General features: G+C 38.0%; 1 protein-coding gene across 3 annotated transcripts in view; it reads right to left on the bottom strand.

The window, feature by feature from the left end:
* Positions 1 to 24,853, bottom strand: part of PARD3B (par-3 family cell polarity regulator beta) — a 395,945-nt gene extending 371,092 nt beyond the window's left edge. For all 3 annotated transcript variants that reach the window (XM_053982562.1, XM_053982561.1, XM_053982560.1), the window contains exon 1: positions 24,653 to 24,853. In XM_053982562.1, coding sequence (XP_053838537.1) covers positions 24,653 to 24,772 — 120 coding nt within the window. In that variant the 5' untranslated portion in view covers positions 24,773 to 24,853. The remainder of the gene's footprint in view (positions 1 to 24,652) is intronic.
* Between the last annotated feature and the right edge of the window lie 211 nt (positions 24,854 to 25,064).

The following is a 25,064-nucleotide window of genomic DNA, read 5'->3' on the forward strand; positions in this document are numbered from 1 at the left end:
AATGAATAAGTAAATTCCAGTTTGCTTTCACAAATAAATACTCCCAAATTCCAACGCAACACTGTGTTCCATATTAACAGGATCATATTAATTCTCCAAAACTAATGCTTTTTTCATACATTATTAACTCCTTCACTTCAACAACCAGGAGTTCAGCCATCACTCCACTGACCCTGAAGCCAAAAGGCTCAGAGTGTACTGCTCAACAGCAAATTCTCCCTGACCAGAAATATAAAATGAGAGAGCAGACACACAGTCTGTAAGCACTGCCCCCAAACTATACCAGCTACCTGTGTACACAATTTCAGAGTGGTATTTATGTCTGAACTGCCTTAGTTAAGACTTATCCTCCTAGGACCAGTTCTTGTGGTTTAATGAGCACATGGCAGCCCAGTGAGTCATAGAGACGTGCGTGAGTACTCTGTGGTATCAGCACTGATGAACATTGCATCTGCTACAGCACAATGAAGAAAGAAAACATGCCTGGTTAGGACTATAAAGTATATTTGAGTCTTCCATCAAAAATTATGGAGAGTGGCCAGAATATGCTAAAATTGAGGGCCAGGAAAGGGGCATGCACCCACATAGATTTGAGAAATATTTCAGAAATGGACAAAAAAAGATGACCACTGATGACCTGCAACTGAGGATTAAGTGTAAATAGATACAGCACTGCTGCATAACAACCACACAGTTAAGCATCTAAAAGTATGCCTATTTGGAACATGTCCATTTAATCTCTAATTTACCTCTTACTACTAGTTATTTCATTTTGCAATGAAACCACCCATTTGTGAAAAAGCAAATGTTTACTCATTCTAAGTATCACATGTTCAAAATTACAAAGCTTAAGAATTTCAATTAATATACTTTTTTCTCTGCAAAGTGCCGAAGTGTGGACAACTATTGCAGCTCAAATTTCTATCTTTAAGCCCAGGGCTTAGGTATTTTTACCCCAACCGTAAAATTCTAAGATGAAAAGGAAGAAAAGAAACATAACTTTATGCAATAAATAAGCAGGTTAGATTATAAAATTTACCTAAAGCAGTTACCTTGAAAAAAAGACTGTAGTTTGACCCTACCAATAAACTTACAAAATACAATACTCTAAAACCAGAACACATCAGTAGCTACAGATGTTCCTCCTGAAACTTTTAACTTATGCAACCACAAAGCTTTTAACAGTTAGCAGCATTAAAACAGCATAACTGAAAATCACTCCTCTTAACTGGACACACTTCTGTGGCTAACCTATTTGGCTGAAGATACATTAAAACCTGCTGTATTATGCCACTGATAAGAATAAAGCTGAAGTTAAAAATAAACAGCTGATTAGAATATTTTGCTTTCAGTGTTCACTTCTATTTGTGATTCAGTAGCTGTACCAACACAGATGTGTCATTGAAACAGAAACAAAGAAAAAACAGTTGTAAAACCCTATTATCTCAATAGAATGGTGCAAACTGGCAGGACACAAGCTCAAGACAAACAGCCACCCTAAAATACATTAAATTTAATGAATTCCTAACCCTCTTTCACTTTGGACCACAGCAAATACAGTAATTTAATTATTTTTGTAAATGGCAATATCAAGAGAACATCTCTAAAATAATCTCAAAGAACAGACAATGCCATTCCTCACCAATCTTTTGGAATAAGTGTAGCCAATGTAAGATTCTTTAAAAGAAAACAAAGACAATTCACACTGAAGTACAAGAACTAAAGTAGAGCAGGATTCACAGTTTGTTTTGAAGAAAAATACTTCTTAATGGCTTAGACACTGTGCCTCAGGTACACACAGTGTGTACACACTACAACCTTCTGATCTCAAGGACTCCCCAGTTACAATAACCAGCACAGACTAGAGCAAGACTGAACACTTGCTGGCTCAGAAATAAAAATGTGAACAGCTTCTATTAGCTTATATGAACTTGATCCCTGAAAGTTAAAAACCCATGCTGGGAGCAGGGAGCTTTTTATAAACTTGTTTGATGAAGCAAATAGTAACTACTGCTAGATAGCCCAGATTATCCTCTGCACAGTCACAAAAGTAACAATGGTTCATCTGACCAGAAAACCCACTCAGACATTCCAAAAGACTTCAAAGTCAGAGAACATTTTCTCTTCTTTCAGTGAACTCCAAACATTGCCGTGCATTGGATACAAAGTGTCCATTAAAAAAAAAAATCAAAAAAAAAACAACACCACCAACTAAAATCTATATATCTGTTTCTTCCATGCTTCTTTACTCACACCAGGAGTCCTGACAGCTTCACTAAATAAAGCATTAATATTTTAGAAAACTCACCACTTAAAACAAGCCATTAGCTACCAGCAGATGTAAAAGTTGACTATTTAAAGTTCCAAACAGCACTGCATCCACATGTATATGCACAAACTCACATTTTGCACATGAGAGCTCAAAAGGAGTTGAACATGTCCAAAACAGAACCATGGTACATCCAAGGCAGAATCATTATCAGACAAAATGAAACTTGCTCAGGAAAAGGATTGTCCTATTTTAAGGTTCTTATGCTTTACTATGATAGAACAATCAAAAGGAACATCAAGAACACTTCAGGTTTCCATGTGTTTTAAAACTCCTAGACAGGAGATTGCCTTTCTAAATTAAGAGAGTAACTTTATAGTTCATAAAGTATATGACTGGAAGTCTTGCAAAACAGTTTGCTGATTCTACAGTGTCTTCTGAAAGTTCTGAAAGTCAGAACCCAGTAACAGAGATGACAGGCTGTGCAAAGGGTCAGCGCCAGACAGCTTCAACAAAATAACACTTCTCACCTGCTGAAAGCAGCAAATGCTGGATGACACCCCATTTTTGATCAAGAAAGAGATTGATTAAGGGCATACTTACTGAGAAGGCACTTGCTGAGAAGCTACGAATTATAAAGTAAAAAAAGTCTAACAACTGTATTCTAAAATACTAGGACAAGTTTGGGGTTTTTTTAGCTGATTGATTGTTGTTCCTTTAAGTTTCTCTAGCTTAAGATTGAAGTCTTATTCTAATGAATGACAGTGCCTAGAAAGATTTTTCACCATATATTCTTAATCACCATCATTAAAAGTTAACATGCTTAAAAAGAAATACTTAAGTTTTGAAAAACAAAAAAGCCTCTTGTAAAAATAAAACACTAATAGAGCCTGGAAGCTCTGGGCAGCATTCAGGTATGGTTACCTGAATCTATCTGTGCAGCTAAATGCTGTTAGAAAGTTCATCTTGAAGAAAACACATATTAAGGTTCCAAAAAATCCTAGCATCACAAGTGGGGAGAAGCTCTCTCACAGCACAGTACACAACCCTTAGGCAGAAATTCAGCTGAGGTACAAACCTGTAAAAATCTACGTAAAGAAAATGTATGACTGAGTTACCGGGTAAAATTCATAACAGCACTTGGCAAATGAATATTGAACAGTTACTCTAATGTGCATTTTACCTTAGGGCTGCAAGTCATGTTTGTGTTTAACATCAAGCCACTTAAAAGCTGTTTATCATCATTTCCTTTATGTGTGGGAGAACACTTTAGGAATTACTATGCAAATATTTACCAAATGTTAAATTAAAGCCAGGTCACACGAATGCAGAAGTGCAATGTAGGCAGAGAAGTGACATAATTTTTTTAAAAATGGGCTTGACATTCATTTTGTCACAGAATCCTGACTTAGCTGTTGCCACCTAATACAACACCATCACTGTTCAAATAGTCTAAAACAGGTTCAAGAATTCTTCAACACATTTATTTTCAGTCAACACACACTTACTCAAATGAAAAACCAATCAATTTATAATTAAAGCACTCCCATTTATTGTTAGGTTTTTAAATAAATCAATAGGTTCACATTTTTAATGTATCAGAAAGTTGGAATGCCTTCTTGATTCTTTTTGTTCCCAACTCAGATAGAAAAGTACCAATCTCGTTTTCTGAAAGCTAAGCAACATACTTATTAAATGTTACAGTCCACACCAGGTATTTCTGACCATTAATAAGCAAGAGAATCCTAACAACTTTAAATACGTTTCAGCTGACCATCAATAAAATAAACACCATTTAATGATTTCACAATTAATTATTGTTTGACACTGTATTTTGTTCTGCTGTGCAGAATGCATAAAATTAATAGCAAATCCTATCCTGGAATTTTTAATTTTAAATAGTAACAATGGCACACACACAAAAAAAAAAAAAAAATCAAATAGGACTGACTTCAACTTACTCCTCATGCTGATATTTCTGAAGTACCTCCACATCAATGCTTCACTAGAGCAAACAGACTTCAATGAAATACAGTATGAAAATGGAAATCATATATGCCTGTTCCATATACACAACAACAGAATAAATGTTAGGTCAAAAACTTGGGAGAAGGAGTGGCCTCTGACCATATTGTTTTCTGTCATTTAGACAATGTAAAAGTAAAACTAAAAATCCATAATCATAAAACATTTTCTGATGAAGCGATATTTTAGGTTAAGGTCAGTAAAAGAGGTATTCTACCACTTAATAATTTTTAGATTATAAATTGCAATGTGATGCATTACCTCAATATATTAAGTAGTATTTCATGATTTCTGCAAGCATTTTAAGGCTCCATAATGTATCATTACACACAGTCAAATAGCACTAAGTATTAGTAGTTACTCTCACACCACAGCTTGGGGAGCAGAGCACAAAAAGCAACTTGGAGAGGAACATACGCCTGAGATTGGTCACAGCCTCAAACTTCGTATATAATTCCTTCTCAAAGTTTATCACTGAATTAGAACAGCCTTAAGCATTTTTGGTTTGCTTGCTCCAAACAAGCCTGAAGTGGTACTTTATTCAAATTTCATCCCAACTGCCACCAACAGGGGTGTCATCTTCAGCTGTAGTAGAGGTGGGGCTGTTTTTACAGCAATACGAATACCGAGTTTCCAAAATCAAGAGCTGATCACAAAGCAAACATTGCACACTACCTACTATCACAATCTGGAGCTGAACAGTTAGAGCTCAGCAACAACACAACATGCATGCGTTGACGTCCTTGTACAGCCTAAGAGAAACCCCTCAAGGGAAAAATCAAACACCCCAACATGCATCACACCCTGTCCTTACAGCAGGCAAACCACCACGAGTTCTACTCTCCTCACATGTGTACACAAATTGTATCATTACATACAATATTGTAGGTTACAGACATAACATTTTTTATGGAATAAAAGGAGCCACAAGAAGCTTCTGTAAAAATCAAAGATGAACAGCTATCTGGACAAGAGATTAAGTTTGTTCCAGACATTACTGAATGCAGCAATTCCTGGCACAGACCTGATCTGAATTAGCCTCCCTATGTGAAGCACATGAGTATACTTCATACACACATATATATATATTTACACACACACTTGTAACTGAGTACAAACTGGGTCTTCTTTTCACAAACTTCAAAAAATAGACATAAAGCAATATTAAGGTTTCACTGCTCAGGCAGCTTCCAGAGTTTAGTTTACATTACACATAGCAGAGGACATTACAAGCTTATATTTCTAGGTCTCACTGTTGAAAAATTAAATTCTTAGCTCTAATTAATTACACTGTCTTTTTAGCATAAGATTAACCAACACATTTTTAACCCTTTCCAGTTAGATCAAAAGCAGCAGAAATCTTTAAGACAATACAAGGAAACATGCTACAACACAGTGAGATACTAAAAAAAAATCCTCGTGTATTCCATAGTGCTATTGTTCTCCTTCACCAAAACACTGACTCTGCTTGCATTAGAAGTGAAAATGCTGCAAGATGCTAGAGAGAAGATAAAACTTCTTTATAGCCTTCTACCAGCTGGACTGACACACATTCTCTCAAGTTATTAATATTAAAGAAAGATCTATACTGAGTGTGCTCAAGGACAGAAATTAAAGCTGAGGCAAGGGCAAAGGACAAGGCAGTCTGCTCCAAGAGAAACTGCTTTTAAAAATCCTGAAATAAAGCTACAGAAAACACAGAAGGCCATACAGCAGAAATAATCTTAGAAAGGTGACTGTAAGGGATGCTTCCTAATCTGTCCTCCAGATGAAATAAAGTACTATAAAAATAAAGCCGCACAAGAAAGGATCTTTGGAGAGGAATTCTACCTTAACTGGCAGGGTGATGGGGAACAGAAAGAAGTTCATTGCAAGCAATCAAACTTGTGAGTACATGGACAACAAAGCTCTCCACTTTTCACAATAAATATAGCAGGTCTAACAAGCTTTCAAACCTCATGCCAAAACATGATCACAAGAAGTAACATCAGCCTAAGTTGTTATACCTATGATGCTTTGCTTCTGACCAAAGCACACATTTTGATTTTTTAGACAGGTTAGGAAGTTTTCTTCACACAGTAAGATAATTCAGAAATTTTACTCTTCCTAAAAGGAATAAATTCAAGTATGAGTTGAATTTAAAGATTATTTTCTTCAGAACAACACAATTTCTCCCTCTGTTTAGAAGGCTCTCTTTTCAAACTATAGTAGAAGGAACTATTCCCTGTAAACAAGCTATTTAAAAAATTAAATCTCATTCTATGTATTTTCACATGTACTAAATATTTGTTCACATTCATTCATTTTATCTATTAATACTATTTGTGGAAAACGTATTCTTCCCTCAAGCACATGATTAGATGTGATATAGCCAAATGGTAGAAAGTAGAAAAGGAGTTCTGAAAAAACAGTAATTTACATAAGATCACTTTAAATATTCAAAGTTTCTGTCTTTGAAAGCACTAAAAACCTGATATCAAAAGGGGAACTAATCAGATCAGGTCAGCAGAGAAACATTCATCTTTGTCAGAAACATTGGGTTTATCTCAGTGCACTTGCAGGTTTTGCACAGTCTGGTCACACTGCCTTGCTGGCCCTTAAGGATGGCAAGAGCACAAAACAGACAACCAAATAATTCATACATGAAGCCTGCAGACTGCCACAGATTTGTGACAAAACCAATCCATTACCAATCCCGAAGAAAGCAGAAAAATCTTCTCTTGCTCTTCCCAGGCACAGTAAACAACCAAAAAGCAGAGCTTCCTTTTAGTCTCTGGAATGAGGCCTAACACAGCACAAGTACAGCTCACCACCAGCTTTATCTTTGACATGCAAAATGGTCCAAAATACCATTAGTTAATCCCCAGTCCCCAGAGGGACCCAGAATATTTCTTGATCTTTAGCCATCTTCGAATTATTATGCTCTGAGAAATCAACACGACCAAGTATTACCATGACTAGCAGTCACAATAGCAAGGACTGATCATCACTTCTTTCTGTCTTTACCTGTTCTCTTCACACCACCGAACTTCCTTTTGGAGATATGAAACTCATCCTTCTTGCACTTTTTTCCTTCTGATTAATTTTCATGTACAGTTAGCACATTCTATTTTCCTTGGGAAGACAGAAACTCAAACAGATACTGGTTTTAAGAGCTACCTCGTTACAGCCAAGACAGGCTTAGACATCAGAGAGCTCTCAAGGTGACGATGTGAGCTACAAGGAACCTGGCACACAGGTTATATACACAGTTGCAGCTGTTAAAAATGTCCCAGGTCACATCTGAAGATAAAGATCCTGGCCTGAGACCCTAGCAGACAAACCACAGAACATGAACACAGTGGAAGTTCTTCACATAGGCTATAAAACAAAGGGAGCACAGTGAAAAGGACTCTTCCGCTTGAGTCACTTAACACTTGCATACTGTAGGTCACAGCAGAAGGAAGGACAGTTAGTCTGTTCTGGCTCTCAGAGATAGTTTTGGCAAAGAGACTAGATTTCTTGTCCTTTAGCCATCTTTAAATTATTATGTTTTGAGAAATTACTAGGACTATGTACTAATAATAAAGTCTTCATTTTCCACAAGGCAGGGAAGGTACTTCACTGTAATCAGAAAGAAGAAAGAAGAGAGAGCTGGTTTATCCTGACAGTCGAATATGCAGAGGGAAAAAATACCTATCTCCCACATTCAGTCTGAGGAGGAAAACAGAAAAAGCTGCTGCTAATCTCCCTATTATGGAATTCTCTATCAGAGCAAAGAGATATAAATCCAAAAGGACCCAGATTATTTCAACTAACACTCCAACTTTTACTTGACTTGCAGCACTAGAACCCTTCAAAAATAAGCATTCTGATTTTATATTGAATCTGAATGTGAATGAAAAAACACTCTCTGAATATAACTGTCTGAATATTACTTAAATAAAGCATGATGCAGAGAATACATCAGTAAAGGATCACATAGCCCACCTTTACATTACACTCCAACATTTAAGAAGACCATGTATGTCTGTTTCAGTTTTACTAAGAAAGCTGGAGATACACACGTACACACTTGGAAGAACCAGCCAAAACCTCCCCTTCACAGGCTCAGTTAAAAGTGGAGCACACTGTATGCCAGGCACTGAATCCAAGACAGCTATACAAATGTAAGAATATAAGTGCAAACTGATCTTCAGTTATAAACTGAGAATATCCTTTAGCTTTTCAATTAGCCATTAGATAAGACTGCTTCAACAATGCAGAAACACAAAAGACTCAACCTTGTGCAAATTAACACAAAAGTTCCGGAACAAAACATCTCTAAATAAACCTACAAGATTTTAAGGCTTACCTTTCATATCCCAAGTCCTCCTTGTCAAGTATTATCTACAATATCCAGAGTAGTATTGTTATGCTAATAAGCAAACTGCTTCTCAGCTCCAGGCACCTGGCAAGTAATTAATTAGCAATGAGTCTGGCTTTTTGTTTGATTACCTAAAGGTAACACTGGGAGGGCTAAAGACCACAGCCATAATTTCTTAAAAGCCAACATTAAGTGGGCAGAGAGAACTATAAAGCTACTCCTTCAAACTGTCATTTTTCACATAGAAATGAGAGATGAAAAAACTTAAAGTAAGAAAGGCATGTGTATAAAAGTAGTGTATTTCAGAAGTAAAGTCCAGGTTAAGTGAGTGAACAATACTGTTATTTTGCCAACAAAAACTGACAATCCCTTAAATTCAAATCATTCAGTATAGCTACAGATAAAAACGAGGCTGGCTGCAAATTAATATAACTCAAGCTTGTAACAAACTCAGCACTGAAGGATACCAGATCTTCAGGAAAAAATAATAAATTATTCACATCTCCAAGGGCAGCCAGCACTTCAGCCCTGCATCTAGAAACCATCTAAGATTGTTTTATTTACAACTTTTCTTTGATAAAGTGATTAATGCATTTGCAGCTGACACAGGACTGCTTATCAGAAGCAGCTGAGAGCTTCAAAGATGTGATTGAGTAACACCAGACTCTAAACAAAACTGAATACAAATGCCTGTAAGACAATGCAGACCAAGCATGCTGGAATCCTGTCAAACTTTAACATAAACTGAGCTTTAGGCAAAGCTCAAGTGAGAAAAGAATCTATAGTATATCCTAGATAGTATATCTTCTATAGTAAACTATAGAAGCATATCCTTAATTCCTCATAGAAAGCCATTGGGTATTTTTTGGAATTCCACAGAGAACAGCAAGACTTTTCTGCTGCAGTACCACCCTATTTCCTGCATGAGTCAATCACCAACCAGAGACAGGGGAGGAATTTTGCCAAAGACTGCCAGATTTGCAGTGTCAGTAGGATCAGTCAGATTACCACTCCCTTCTCACACATCCAAAGCGGGTGCATTTCAGAAATGCCACCAATTCCCACTGCCCATATCAACTTAATCAACTCTCCCCATGGTCTCTGAACAGCTCCTAGCAGGCACAGGCCATTGCTCTCCTTAGAGTGGACTTAACTGGGGACCTGGGATCTCTTTCTTCATGCAGAGAAAATACCCGACCTTTCACAGTACATTCACTGACTGTGTTCCAAAACCAAGCCATAAGGGACAATCATAGGCCCCGAGCCATAAAGATGCTGAGACAGCCAGGGTAGTTTTAAATTATCAAGGCATTAGAAGACGTAAGAAGACTCCCTGTGAGGCAGAAGTAAGCTCATTACAAATGAAAACAAAAAGGAAAAAAAAAAGAAAAAAATTTAAAAGGTGAAAAGCAATAGACTCAAAACTGGCTGTGCAGGGAGGGAAACAAAGGGTGTAACCATACAGGTGTTGGAGCAAGGTTTGCAGGTATGTACTAGATGATGCTGTAACCTATTTCATTCTCATGTTAAACACTAAATTAACCAGATTCTCTCCTCTCTTTACTTCTCAGGAGAAAAAACAATTGGGTCAATAATATTCTAAAGCCACAACAATCAAGCACTGCCTAATTCCATAAAGCCCAGCCAGCTTCAGTGGTTCTGACTCTTGCTTGAAAGAAAATAATCAGGAAGTTTAAAAAGTTATACAAATATTTAGCATCTTAATATTACACTGTGGGGATTATTATATAATCTGCCATATTTTGTGCTATATTAATAAAATTTATATCATCACAGTACAAAGTGGGTAAGTTTTAGTATTTGACTTCCAAGATACAGCAAATATACCTGATGAACAACTGAAACAACCTCTACGTTTAAACATATTGCCAAAGCCAAGTGATGGAACTGGATGAAACCCAGTCAAGGCTCCTGAGAACAACTTCCATCTTCACCTAGCTGAAATACAGAACATGCCAGAATAATTACATCATCAAAACTTGATGCCATATGCCTAAGCTCAATGCATGAAGTGGATTTTGGCCAGATAAACAGTAAAGAAAGTGAGATTACCCACTTTTCCATTGAAATTTAATACTACTAGTGTGCATAAGGGTTCGCCCTACCTTTATCCCAGAGGGCTGCTTTCTTCTGCTATTCCAAGTTTCTCTAGGAAAACAGAATCACAAAAGAGTTGGGAAGAAACCCCTTCACAGGTTTCAGAGGACAAAGGGAGGCAGCATCAAAGTCAATGCAAAACAACTGACAAGTAGGACTAAGTCAGTCAAGTACAACACTTAGCCCAAATGTGAAAAATGGCACCTGAGGCACATGTTCCAGTTACTGTTTGGTAGCAACTTTCTCCAACCCACAGCTTGCAAAGGTAAACATGTAAAAAAAACCCCTCCTTACATAACTTTAATCCAGCCAGTACAACTCTACAATAAAGTAAAAATGAAAATAGCTGGTAAGCAAACTTGCTTAAATGCTGTATTTGCATATATTTTGCATCAGTCCTGAGATGCCATTACAACCTTCATTTTCATTTGCAGCTTGATGCCATCCATTACTGATACAAATGAGTCCAATTTACTTTTCAGTCAGCTACCTCATTCATTCTCTTTGGGCTCCAGAACTGTACCCACATACATTAGCTCCACATAATTATGCCATGCTCAAGCGCCAACAGAAATAAGAAATAAAATTAAACAAAGATCTACTGAAAATGCCTACAGCTAAGTGGACATAACCATTATTCACAAGAATGCTCAACCCTAAGCATGTTATAGGAACATTTTAGCACAATTTACTGTCAACAGGACTTGCAGAGTAACAGCTCCCATCTCAGTGAAGAATGACTGGATCTGGTTCCCAACTCCCACACACAAAAACAGGTAGGGAGACAGTCGCTGACAAGTTCAGCCACAAGATGCTGAAAGCTTTTCAGCAAAGTAATTGGATCTACTTCCACTAAATTTTATCACCATATGCAGTGCCTGAAAAGGAATCCAGCACATGCAAATATATATATATATATATATATATATATATATATATATATATATATATATATATATATATATATATAACATCAGAATTTACTGGTCTAATGCTCACAAAGTAAGTGATTTGGACTCCTACAGAACTTGCAACAGCTTTGGCTGCATTACTAAAGGTATCTCTTACACAAACTATGACTTCAGGCTCAAAAACAAAATTACACAGAAAACTCCCAAGGAAAACAGCCTGAAAACCCATTAAGTGTGCTTCAGCTTACAACACTATTTAACAGTTTGATCATTAAACTGTAGCTTGTATCTTTCACTATGAACTCAAGCATCATGAAAATACATGATTCAAACTCACCATTCAAAAGTTAAATCTAGCTTTTTTCTTCCCAGTTAAAAGAAACTCCATCCCACAAAGCCTCCTTCATCAATTTTTCTCTTCCCAGACTGCAGAATAGTATTTTTTTCAGTAACAAAAACCACTAGCATGAAACTTATCACACACAAGATGTTTCAAAACTGAAGCAACAACATTTTGCAGAATGTTAATAGTACACTACAATCTATTTCAAAACTACTTTGGTCTGCACCACAGCATGTGGAACTAAGACCTCACTATAAAGTCTGCTTATGAACACCAGCATCCTGGATTTTGCTACACGATCAAGCTGGGTTTTTTTCTAAAATCCATATTGATAAGCAAACAGTTAATCTCTAAACACACAATGCATAAAAGGGATCATTTCAAACCAGAAAAATGGAAGACACTTATAATCACCACAGCATTCACATTTGAATGACAGCTAAACATAAAGACACATCAAGCATTCAGCCATCTGGAAAGAAGATGGGTTTTTTTCATATTGTCTATTCTCAAAGCCTTAAGGCAAGAGTCAGAGGTTGACCAAGACTTCCATTTAGTGAGATGCTCATTTCCTATCTCCAGCCATTAACAAACTGCGCTATGAACAATAAGCCAGACCCCTCCACTTTCACTGCATTCAAAGACAGTTGTGTCACACCAGGACAAACAATGACAGATGTACTTTATATTTGGAACATAGGAAGTTACCAGAAAATCTACCTAGTGTTTTCCTAGTGTCTTTGAATATGGCTTATTTAATAAAATGACAATAACAATTAATATATATTTTGTTACACCAGACAAGAAAGAATATGATACATATATAACTGCAAAATTCCTGATACATAAATAAAAACAACTAAAGTATGTATTCAGACACTTTTCAGAGTTAAATGGCAGTGAATATTGCTGCAGCAAAATAAACAAAAAAAAAAAAAAAATCACACTGCAAGCACAGCTACCAGAGACCCGGGGTGACCAGAGGAAGATGGAGTCCAGCTTTAGCATTACATTTTTAATAATATATGAAGGGCCTAATAAGAAAAGCACCCTGAATGTACAAACACAAACCATCTACTCCTTTCACGTTCTCACTTGCAGCAATTACTCCTCTACAAGGCACAAAATTCAATTTAAACGGAAAACTACCTAAACCAACATTTTTCAGACTTAGGGATTAAGGGGCCAACACTGGCATATTCTGGTCCATCTTACTCCAAGTTGAAGTATGCGAAAAGAAGAAGCGTTTAGAGCAATTCTGTTCTGTTGAGAGTTCAAAAAAGTAAGTAGATTCAACACAACAGTAACCACAAGGAAGAAGACACCCTTAAAAGTAATATATTTAAAATGCATAGGTCATGAGTGTTCTTCTAAGCATTTATGAGATATGATGAGTTTTTAGAGCAAAAGTTAATTCTTAATTTTGCTCTTCACGAAGACAGTGAATTGGTTTCCATGTAAATTTAGTACCTCCCATCAGTCAGCAGCTGAATGAGAGCTATCCAAATAACTGCTCCTGAAACATTAATACAGGAGTCTTCCCTGGATTTTTACATGCAAATTTTCTCGCCTCACACAGAAGAGTCACAATTTATCATTGACAAACCCTAATGTTAATTTTTTTTTTTCACACACATGTACTATTTTTCCGCAAAAAAAAAAATGCATCTTCCTTTTTCTATTACAATCTAAACAACGCCTGCATCACAACTACTACTATGTAAATGCTGGTTCTCAGTATTGAAATGTCAATGAACCTTCTCCTTTCTATCACCCAAAATAACTATTTCAGGTTTCCAGCTCTTCAGGGAGTTTTCTTTTTGTAGCTTATAATGCCAGGAACTCCTGAAACATTTGTTCAGGATACATTTATTACAGCCAGCAGGAGAAAATTAACTGTGAATTGGCAGCAGCTTGGTTTTTCAAATGAGCCTAATTCTGTAGGAACTGAGCATGTTAACTCTCATCAGTCCTTGAAAAATTTCAGCAAGTCCTTCCACCTGACAAAAAACTTGGGAAAATTCAATTGAAGAGAGCAATTGCCTCTCCAATGTTCTATTCTTTGAGCAGACAAAGAACAGGTTGAGAGGCACCAGTAACAGAAGATGACAGTCAAATTTCCAACATTGCTTAAAAAAATACATATCTGCTACATAAGGCAAGTGTGAGAAACAGACTTTTGAAAATTATGCAAATTAAGCAAATTTTATATATTAGTACACTGTTGCAACCCATTGTAGAATGGGGAGGGTCAGGGGGGCAACCTGGAGAAAAATACTGAATTTCTGTAGAAATATCAGTAGAGTGAGTAACCTAAAGAAAATACAATTAAAACCAGAGTCAAAGCAAAGTATGATACATTTTTACACACTAGAACAGACCAGATATTTCCATAAATCAACTCCTACTCAGTAGTAAATAAACTACCTTGTAAAAATAAACTCATAAATTGCTGACAACCCCCTACTGCAGCAAATTATTATTAAAAAAAAAGCATTATACCTTAACAAAAATCATTGTTACAGCAAATAACTTTTTAACTCTGTTTGAGTACAAGGAATGTGATTTAGAGGCAAACAGCATTTCACAGAGTTAACAATACATAAACATTTGATTGATGTATACGATATTAGCCTCATTTTTTTTCCTGCAAGCTCAACAAATACTGCACCTTTTTTTTTCTAAAAGCAAGCCCTCTGGAGTCTTTACTCACCAAAAAAATTCCTGTATGTCTTCTGGTTTCCATAAAGGCTTTCATGTAGACTAACCCACAGCTCAAATAAAAACCAAGATAACAAAAATTAAACTTCTTTAGAGAAATAAGTTAAGCAGGGAATGGAAGACTTTGGGACTATTTATTTCAAAAGCAGAAACTTGTTTCAGTTTAAAAAAATGTACAGGTGAGACACAGCACCCTCATCCAATTTACTGATGATGAAGTATGATGCAAGCTAGAGGAAGTCACTTGGTTTTGCCCAGCATAGAGTGTGGTACAGTTTTCATTGCACAGCTGCAAGGCCCTTACTGCCTGTGAAAGAGAAAGGGTACAATGAGCCATTCTAGACATGAACTGCTGCAAAACAGCAACGCTGCCTCAGTCAGACTTGCAGAACCCATGAACTACTTCTATTTCTAGAAGAGCTACAGACACACTGTCACGAGTAGCTTTATTGCTTACCCTACTTATGTACCATTGTATTTCTGCCCTGACCTTGTGGTGTTTAATATCTAGGACTGATCAAAAGAATTCTGAGATGAAACTTCTCCATTAAAATCCTTATGAAATAGTTAAGAAATCCTTATAGAAAAAGTTGCAGCTGGAAGAGAGAATTTTAATAGCTGCTCAACCAGGAATCCATAGGAAGGATGTTCTGCAACTGACTGGCAGGCAGGAGTAGCAGGGTGAGATGGGACATGGAATTCTGACAAGCTCTGCAGGAAGAAGTTAGTTAAGCAGAATTCTAGGTCACATTCTATCTTCTTTGTTCATGACACTTATCACTTACAAAGAGTCTGTATCCCAAGCAGCCGGCAGCCAACACTATCAATAAGAGCAAAGTCTTTAGAGCTTTATATTTGTAGTCTGGTTACACTTCTGGCTTGTGGTCAGAAATAAGAAGTGCCAAGCAGAGAAATTAGTGGAAATCTTTCTAACACTCAAAATATTACTCACCAAATGAGTATCACAGAGGATTTAAAAAAAAATTATCATCATTTTAGGCAAACTGCACCACAATGAACTGCATTCAACAAAAAATTGCCTGACCTACAGGAGCCAAAGTGAATGGTGCCTACATTCAGCAGTAGTAAAACTCTTTAAAACATGGAAAAATCATGGAATTACCCCCAAATCTTCACCATGAAATTCTGGTCTTACCACCATTAATGACATCCAGCATTGCAAGACTAACAAAAAAAAAAACAACCAAAGGCTAGGAAAGACTACATGGCCTCTAAACTTGTAGTTGGAGGAGAAACATAAAAAGGGAGCTACTTTACTATGGACATCATCAAAATTTATAGAGACACACTGAAGTCTGCCTGTTCCCCTGGCACACAGCCAAGAGGACAAGCTACAAAGCAGGCACAAGCATCTTTTCAACCAGCCCCTTATGCAGCAGATCATCACCTGAAGATCAGGCAGATCTCCCATGTACTTACTGGATGGACAGAATCTTGTCATGGCAGCTTTCAGGGAAATGTCAAAACACTTAACTATTTTACCAGTACCTCTCACAGCTACTGAGAAGGCATAAAGCCATGCCCAAATTATAAGAAATAACCCTTAATTGTAAAATGGTCTACACATGGGTGCTCCAGGGTTTGGATACAGAATAAATACACCATATTCACGGGATATGTATATAGTAAATACACCATATACACAGGATTAACCCACCAGGACTTATGACTCGTCTCTCCTTCAAAAGTCCAAACAGAGACCTGCTGAATTATAACTTCTTTTGAGCTGGAACTACTCTTACTTGAACTGTACATTGTCACTTAAAAGAAACAGGAGATGATTATGTAATGGATTTTTTGTCTCCTCTCAGAGAATCTAAAATTTAGATGTTCAGGTTTGCCAATAAAGACCAACTCAGCTGTTGATGGATTGATAAGAATGAGATAGCATCTTCTACAAAAATGTGAAGGTCTGTTAAGGTTTTAGGAAAGAGATACAAGTAGAGAAACTGATTAGTCAAAGTAAAAAAATAAAGCCATATAATTTTCAAGGAATGCAGGTCTCTGTTCCTGGGATTGCATGTGATTCTCCCTTAAGCATTCTATTTTCTTCTACTGATTAAGGAATTACTGCATTTTTGTAAAGGAAAATGATAGGGAGGTTGTGTATTATGATTCACCAATTGACAGTATTTTATTGGTAGAATAGAATGTTTTTCAGATTACCAGACATTCTAGTCTATTTTATTTGTGTACTGCAAAACATTTGGCTCAATGGAGCCCCATCTTTGAGGTCAAATCCCTAGCCAGGAAAAAGAGTGAGTCCAGTGCCAACTGTTAGCTTCTACCATCAGACTGCATTCTGTGATTCCAATTATCAAGCTCTGTAGAGTACAATCATCCATCTTGCTCCATATCTACCCTTCATTCCAACGCTATCCTTATTACAGGCTATAAAAAGCATATTCATTCAAGCATTCTGTAGTTTTCTTTTTCATACACACAACAGCCAATAAAGAAAAACACTGAGGTAAGAAATAACAAATGTTGCATTCTCGTGAAACCAACAAGCAACTTGCCGGAACCTCCCACCTCAGGAGCATTCCCAAGAGCGAGTCAACCACCTGAGCAGTGCTGTGCCACAAGAAAGCCAAGTCATCAGTTCTGAGTGGATGTATTTAGTGGTGACATAACAATTACAGATTTACACTGGAAAGAAGAGTCATTCTGATTACAGTAAAACATTACAACAGTTCCCTTAATGGAGATGTCTCTAGCACAATGATTAGGCATAAAGAGAAAAAAACCCCAAACATTTACAAAATCAAGTCTTACATACTTTCTCTTTAAAGTGAGGAAAACAGTCCAAAAAAGTCCTATCCAGTGCAAACAGTAATTTGTTATAACACTAAGTTTCCTTTACAAATAAGTTATTGAAGTAATCCTGTGGAAGTAATAAAGCAGTGATGAAAAGGCTTACAGAACTACCACAGCAACATATAACCTGAGGGGAACAAAAAAAGTTTTTATTAATGACAATATTACACAAATACTGCAGTTCGTGTACACCAATACAAAAGTTCTTGTAACATGGTGATTTTCTAAATTTCTCATATGAAGCAGCTTTCTCAGTTTAACAAGGTATTCAGGGCACTGTCTACTTCAGTGGAATTTACAAGACAATTTCTATCAATAAGCCATTCACATGAGCCTGTCATTTCTGTTCAGTCACTTCCCTGACATAAAATGGGTATATCCTTATGCATAAGATTCAATAATTGAATAAAAAAATACAAAGCAGAATCTGTTTTCAATTATACTAATTGCTCAAGACCTTTAGTGTTATCACATTCATTAAGGATGAAACACAGGCATGTTTATAGGGGGTTAGAGGGAGTTTATAATAATGAAGCAATAGGTCTTCATGCCTAGGAAAGCTGCAGTTCTGACATTCGAATCATTAGGAAAGCCTAAAGAATGTTTTGCTCAACGGGGGAGGAAATCTGCTGCTTCAGTAGCAGGATGCCAGACAGCACAGTATGTTGCAATTCAACTGACCTATCATACTGAATGAGTAAGGAGGAAAGTAAAGTCACACAACATAAAACATTATGCCCAAATGACTATCTGTTAAACTAAAAACATTATGTTTCTCAGAAAATATCAGTAGATCACAACCCTTCATTTTCAGATGCTTAAGCAAATAAAACCATTAAAACTGCATTTTATGCAGCAAGCAAATGCACCTCCCGCTTGCATCCCATGCCAGAAATACCATTTGACGTTTGAATTCCTTCTTCACAAATTCCTGTGAGTCTACTCAGAGTTCATCTTCAACTTGGCAAAGAGCAACAGCAAGGAGTCACTACTTAGAACTCTGTACTGCTCTTTAGTGGTTTCCTCCTATGACTGATTTAAAATTCAATTACTACACAAATCTTTGCTGTATCTCAATTAATAACAGCTGAATAGTGTTCAGAACTTGAAAAATATGATCTAGGAGAAAAAAAATGGACACTCAGTATTATCACATACACTGAAGTCTGACCTGCAGTATTTCCAGGACGGGTTACTCTCATTTTGCCTATTGAATTTCCACCAGTTTTATCTAGCTCTACCCTTCAATGAGCTCCCCTGAAACACGTTAACATCAGGTAACTCAGTATTCAGCCAAAAGCCCATTACTGGCAATAGTCAACTTCTTATAAGGAAAAAGGGGATCAAACTTTCTTTTTTCCATGTTACGTAAGTACATAATGGACTAGAAGACATTTTCTATGACAAATCTAAATTCAATGGTAGTTCTTCAGCAGAGATTTTAAACACTTGTGAGAAAAGGAGCCTGAAAATCTACCAAAAATGTCATTACCTCAACACTAGTGGCTATGATACAACACAGCAGCAGACATTTTACACAAAAGTGATTAAAAGGCAGACACTTTTTAACTCTCAATTTTTCTGGGTACCTGTAAAAGAGATCCAGAAAATTCTTTAAGGGACTCAAAGTTCTGCCACTTCAAAGATGTTCCCAATCCCAATGAAATATCATCACCAGCATTTTTAAGTCAATAAGGAGTTTCTGAATTCATTTGTCTCCTCCATTTTCTTTACTTCCCCTACTCATATAGCCCGCATTCCTATGTATCAGTCAGTTACTCAAACTCATGCAACAGTAATGAGAAAGCAGCATATCAAGTTATATTCTCATTTTTTAGTACAGTATCATAGTGACAACTCCAAAGGCTGAATGTGGAAATGATAATCAAGCTGTTCATTGAAATATATCAGTTGCCAAAACAATGTACAAGCTCATTAACATACTGTAACTGATTAAGCATACTAAGAAAAATACGGGAATTAAAATAATTTCTAGCAAAAAAAAGTACTTGAAGACAGAGCTTAGAATTGTTTTGGTAAAACAAAGATTATGGATTCACCCCAGCCCTATTAGAGCAAAAAATAAAATAAACTAAGACAAATCAGGATAGGGAAAAATACCAAACCTAGCGACCAAGTCCAAGACAGGAGTACACAAGTGCCACACAAATACAACTTTATTACTCTGCCTTTATAAAGGACTAGATACTTACAATTTGCCCAAAACAGAAAAAATTGTCATAAAAAAGGACTTCCTTCAAAACTTTTCACATATACCTTCTGAAAAAGTCTTCTGGTTTTGCAAACATCTTTTGTAAGCATTAGAGTAAAAAAAAAAAAAATTGTCATTCTTCCTATCCCAAATATATTTAGAGAAACTAAAAGAACATTTAGTTCTCCTTCTGTTTGCTGGCTAATTTACAACAGCAATACCTAATTCCAGAACATTAATTGTCATGTGGTCAGCAAGCAGGAACAGAAAGAAACTGAGAAAGTATTTTATTAGTAGAGCTCACAAAATTATATAAACAATCAACCTGGAGCATTAGCTTCCTAAATTTATCTAATTTGGGAAAGATCATCAATACAACCCAAATAATCTATTTTTTCTCATTTTAATCAAAACTGCACCATTCTTGAATTAACCCACTATCTTACTGCTTCCTGCTCAGTCTGACTGCAAATCAAAATTCTCATCACCGTTCTAGGATTAACTGGATGCCCTCTGTTTGTTCTCATGAATGGAAAGACACACTCCTGTTACAAGTGGAGACCAAGTTCCAGGAAGACAAGGCAACTAATATTTGACTGTCTCTATCCCCATTCCCAAAGGAGGCTCACTAAGGCTGTTGAGAGTGAGCCACTCAAGAATTTAACTGTGCCTAAAATGACAAATTTTAAACCACAAATTGCAGTGGTTATTAATTTTACTACATGACTTCCATGTCCCACTCATTCAGCTGGCTTCCAAGAACAAGACTGCAGACAGCCAAAGTAGTCAGTTTAATCAAGCCATGTAGGTAAGTGCTGCATATGCAAACACTAGTAAATGAACACACAGATGATAACCACCGCTTCCCTGTCTCTGGCTCCTCCAGAGAGATAAAGAACATCTGGAGCAGCAAGAGGTTTTACATATTTTCCTCAGATAAGTTTCACTGCAGCTTAAAGAAAAGTCACAGTGGATTTCACTTTGCTAGCCTCATTTCCCTGGGCAGACATCACTTTCTGTACCAACAACATTCAAGGCCTCCGAGACAGCAAGCAAGGATCTCCAGCTGAGCCAAGGACTCCACTGCAAAGCTGGTGATTCAACTGTTGCCTCAAATTTGGGAGAACAGCATTTCCAAGGGGAGAGATGTGAGCACAACAGAGCATCTATCTTGAGTGCATTTAGTCCCATGTGCATTTTAAGGTATTGCTTTCAACAGGACCAAACAAATCCAGTCAACACCACAAGAGCCCATTAAACCCTCCCATGCCGACCCAGAACTCCTCTTTTTCCTCTCATTCATATACTTGGGAGTGGGAAAAAAAAGTCTCTGACAATCGACTGGAAAACAATCAGCAAGGACCTGTATCCAAGGCAATGTATCTTACAGCTACAGAGAAGGAAACACAGATCAGGCACAGCAACTCAACTCTTTTGCAGTACATCTGTTCTCACTCAAGCAAAGAATCCTAAATGCAACAGATGACACACAACTGCTCCCCAAGGCACCAAAATACAAAGTTAGGGGCTGGGCAGATGATAAGGAATCATTAATCCTACTGTATCTACCTGTCAGCAGGAAGCCTTAATGTACATTACTAAACAGCAACAAGAGCAGATCCTGGGTCACAAGAGTTCCAGCAAACTTCATTCTGCTCAAGTCACTTTTCTGAGATGACAGTGACTTCCCTGAAAAAATATTTACAATTCTCACAAAGCAGCTGATCGAGAAAATTTCTAAAACATCTATGACTATTCACATCACAAAATCCTAGACCACAAATCTCTTAGTTGATACTGTAATACAAAGTTTCTTAATTCCAGGCAGTTATTGTATCCTCCAGTGAATCAGACAGGATCTGACCATTGAGAACTACTACAGTACCTCTAAAAGCCACTAAACTCAGTTGCATCAAAAAATAATTACTTACAGTGATTTCTCAACTGAAATTGGTCCAGTGTTTTGGTTCAGTTAACAAAGCAACTTCATTAACTGAGGCAATTGAGCCTTCATGACCAAACCTTGCCAACAGTCCCATGAAGAAACCAAATGAAATTTGCTAAGGAAACACACAAGGCTACAATAAGCAACTGCCCACCAAGTTCTCAGCTGTCTCACAGAAAACAGAGACTTAATAATTTACTGCATCAGCTTTCCTCTCATTACAAGTATAAAAAAGTGCAAAGTTCAAAAATTCTTATTTACATATGTGTATTCAAATATTTTACAATATACATTAATTAATCTAATCTTATATCTTCCCCTTTGCCAGACGAGTGACTGTAGTGCAAGAGCAAAACTAGACTTCCAGCACAACTCCCAAAATGCAGACCCCCTCAAACATTTTTGTGGTATTTGACAGTACCATAACTAATAAAAAGTTCCTAAAGTTTGTATCCTAGCTATCTTTTTCATTTTCCCTTCTACAGCTATGAAAGCTATTCCTTCTATCAATTCTGCCTCCTTCTCCAAATACTTCAGGCACTTTAACAATAACATTTTCCACTTAGCTCTTTAAAATATTTTAACACTCAAAAAACTTAGAAAAAGAACGCTTAACATGCCAACAGAAAGAGCAGCATTCTGTCACAAAGTATTCCAAACATTCTAAATATTTTTAAAAGAAAAACAAATATTCAGTTATCTTTAGCATAAACCTGTTTATGTGCACACCTCAAAGCACATTTTAGCTGATTATCTTGACATAATCCCATTCCCAGTAAGATTTTACATTTTTTTCAGAAAGTTAATTTTAGAAAGAGCAAAAAGAAGGAACATGGCAAAACACCCAATCCACCATGTTACATCAGAAAAAAAGTACTCCAAAAGGTAAATAAAACTAATTGTTTGAGACATCTGTATGATCTGTTTTACCAACCCCAAATTTTCCCCCAGGAAAGTAATCTAATGCTGAATGATGCATGTCAAGATAAGAAGAAATTTATCTTTTTGGCCAGTTGCAGTGCAAACCTTGTAGATTGGAAGCCAGCTAATCAAAGCACTACAACAGAACTGTTTACATTTCCAGTGAGCAGGGGGGAGGGAGAGAGGATGCACAAGGTATAAAACTTTTTTTAGTGACTTGAATGAAAACATATTCTGCTTTTCAAGTCCTTAGGCTGCTCCCCCACTCTGCCTCTTTACACAGCCTTGTATAAACTCTAGCTCTGAAGCTCCATTACTCAAAGTGATTAGCAATTCTGGAACAAACTGGCCTGTACCCATTTGTCCACCTATGATGGAGAATAAGGAACTCAACATTTCCATAAGGAAATAAGCCCCAAAAAAAAACACCCCAAGCTTATTTGCAAAGGAAGAAATACAAGGTCAGAAGCACTGACTGCAAGGTCAGAAACATGGACTCTGGCCTCTGGTTGTCCTATAAAGAAGGCAATGATTTTGACCTCACACCTGAAGGGCATAGGACAACACAGAAGATGATTACTAGGCATTAAAAAAATTCTTTAGCTACTACTTTAACAGCAAATCGGTTACAAATTCATGAGAACTGTAGTATACCTTAAAAATCTGGCATTTATCTGAAGATTTCTCACACTGTTAGAATTTCTATCCTATAAATGCTTATTGAGCCTTCTAGAATAGTCAGGACTTCACCTAGAAAGGCAGGCACCCTTCTACTTCTTTCTAAAGGAAATAAAAAAAAAAGTAAATAAAGAGTAGAGGAAGAAAGGGATTTGAAATACAAAGGCTTTGTAGGCCACCTTTAAGCCATCATCATGAGACTAATTTCAATGTCATCACAAGCACAAATCAAAAGCTGAAATCAATTTGTAAATTTCTAAATTCAACACAGCTGGAAGTGATTCTGTTTCTGATAAAGCCCATCTCTTGGAGGCATATTTTAGTACTCTCAACCATACTTCAGTGCAAAAGATCTCACTGACTGTTCACTCTAACAGCACCAAGAATTCTACAAACATTTTGTAGCTATTATGCACGGACAGCATCATTAGGAAAAACTACTTTTAACGCAAAATATTTGTCAAAGCTCTATGCGTCTTAAGGCAGGTTAAAGCACGACATTTGCTCGGAAGGACCAACATGGAGATCATAGCAATCTCTACTAGATCAGCCACAGCTGTTCATGATGTATTTAACGTATCAGTAGCAAGTTTTTATCAAATTAAATCTGCAAGGACAAGAATTTACTTCCCGTTTTGCATTCAGAATACCAAACAGTTGACTGGGCCCATAAGAAACTAGCACATGTCACAAAACAGAACCCTTAAGATGTTGGCTGTACTTTTTACTCAGACGTTTTAGGAAGATGAACGCAATACTGCAGGTCCTTAATTCAGGGCTTGTAACTGGAATTTCTTTCACAAAGCAGTATTTGCAACACTAGGCCTTTAATCAATACTGAGCAGTACCCCATTAGCCTTCAGCACCTGCCTCTTGGAGAAAAAAAGAAAAAATATTTTTATGCTCAGTTAGGTACAACCAAAGAAAAACTTAGAGCTCCTTTCATGTAAAGGAAATCACCTTCCCATGCAGATAGCACCTCACTGAGCAGCTGATGCCAGAAAACACAAGCTTGAATGAAAGTGACTTATTGTTATGTTCGTCTGTTTCAAGTTTGTTAGTCAACACGCACAGCAGTAACAGCCATGCTGGCCGGGCAGCTGAGCGGGACACGCTCCCCGCCCGCCGGCATCAGCTGCTCACACAAAGTACCTGGCAGGGGCACTCAGGCAGGGCACCGCGTCCGTGCCCCCGCGGCCGCAGGGCCCGGCAGCCCCCCGCCCCTCCGCGCCCCTCCAGCCCGGCCGCCCCCGCGCCGGCCCCGGGCCTTCCCCCCGCCGCCCCTCAGCCCGGGCCGGCTCCGCGCACGGCCCGGCCGCCCCTCACCTTCTCCTGGGCCTTGCGGTAGCGCTGCAGCGCCTGCTGGGTCAGGTCCCGCACGCGGAGCTGCCCGTCCTTGCAGGGCACCACGATGCCGGTCCGCCCGAAGCACACGGTCACTTTCATCTCAGCGCGCCGCCATGCCCGCCTGCCCGCCCACGAACGGCGCCCGGCCCGGCCCGGCAGCGCCGGCAGGTGCGGCTCGGCGGCCCCACGGGGGCGGGCGGCAGGTGCTCCCGCGGGGCTGCGCCTCGGAGCGCGGGCAGCGCCGGCAGCGAGGCCCGGCCGCGGCCTCTCCTTCCGCCGTGCCCGCCCCGCCCCGCGCGGCGCTCCGGGAGGCGCGGGCCGGGCCGGGCCGGGCGGGGCGGCGCGGCCGCGGGCGGCGGCGGCGCTCGCCCGGGGCACGGAGCGCCGGGCC

Source organism: Vidua macroura, chromosome 7 (genome assembly GCF_024509145.1).
Source record: "Vidua macroura isolate BioBank_ID:100142 chromosome 7, ASM2450914v1, whole genome shotgun sequence".
NCBI classification, from domain to species: Eukaryota; Metazoa; Chordata; class Aves; order Passeriformes; family Viduidae; genus Vidua; species Vidua macroura.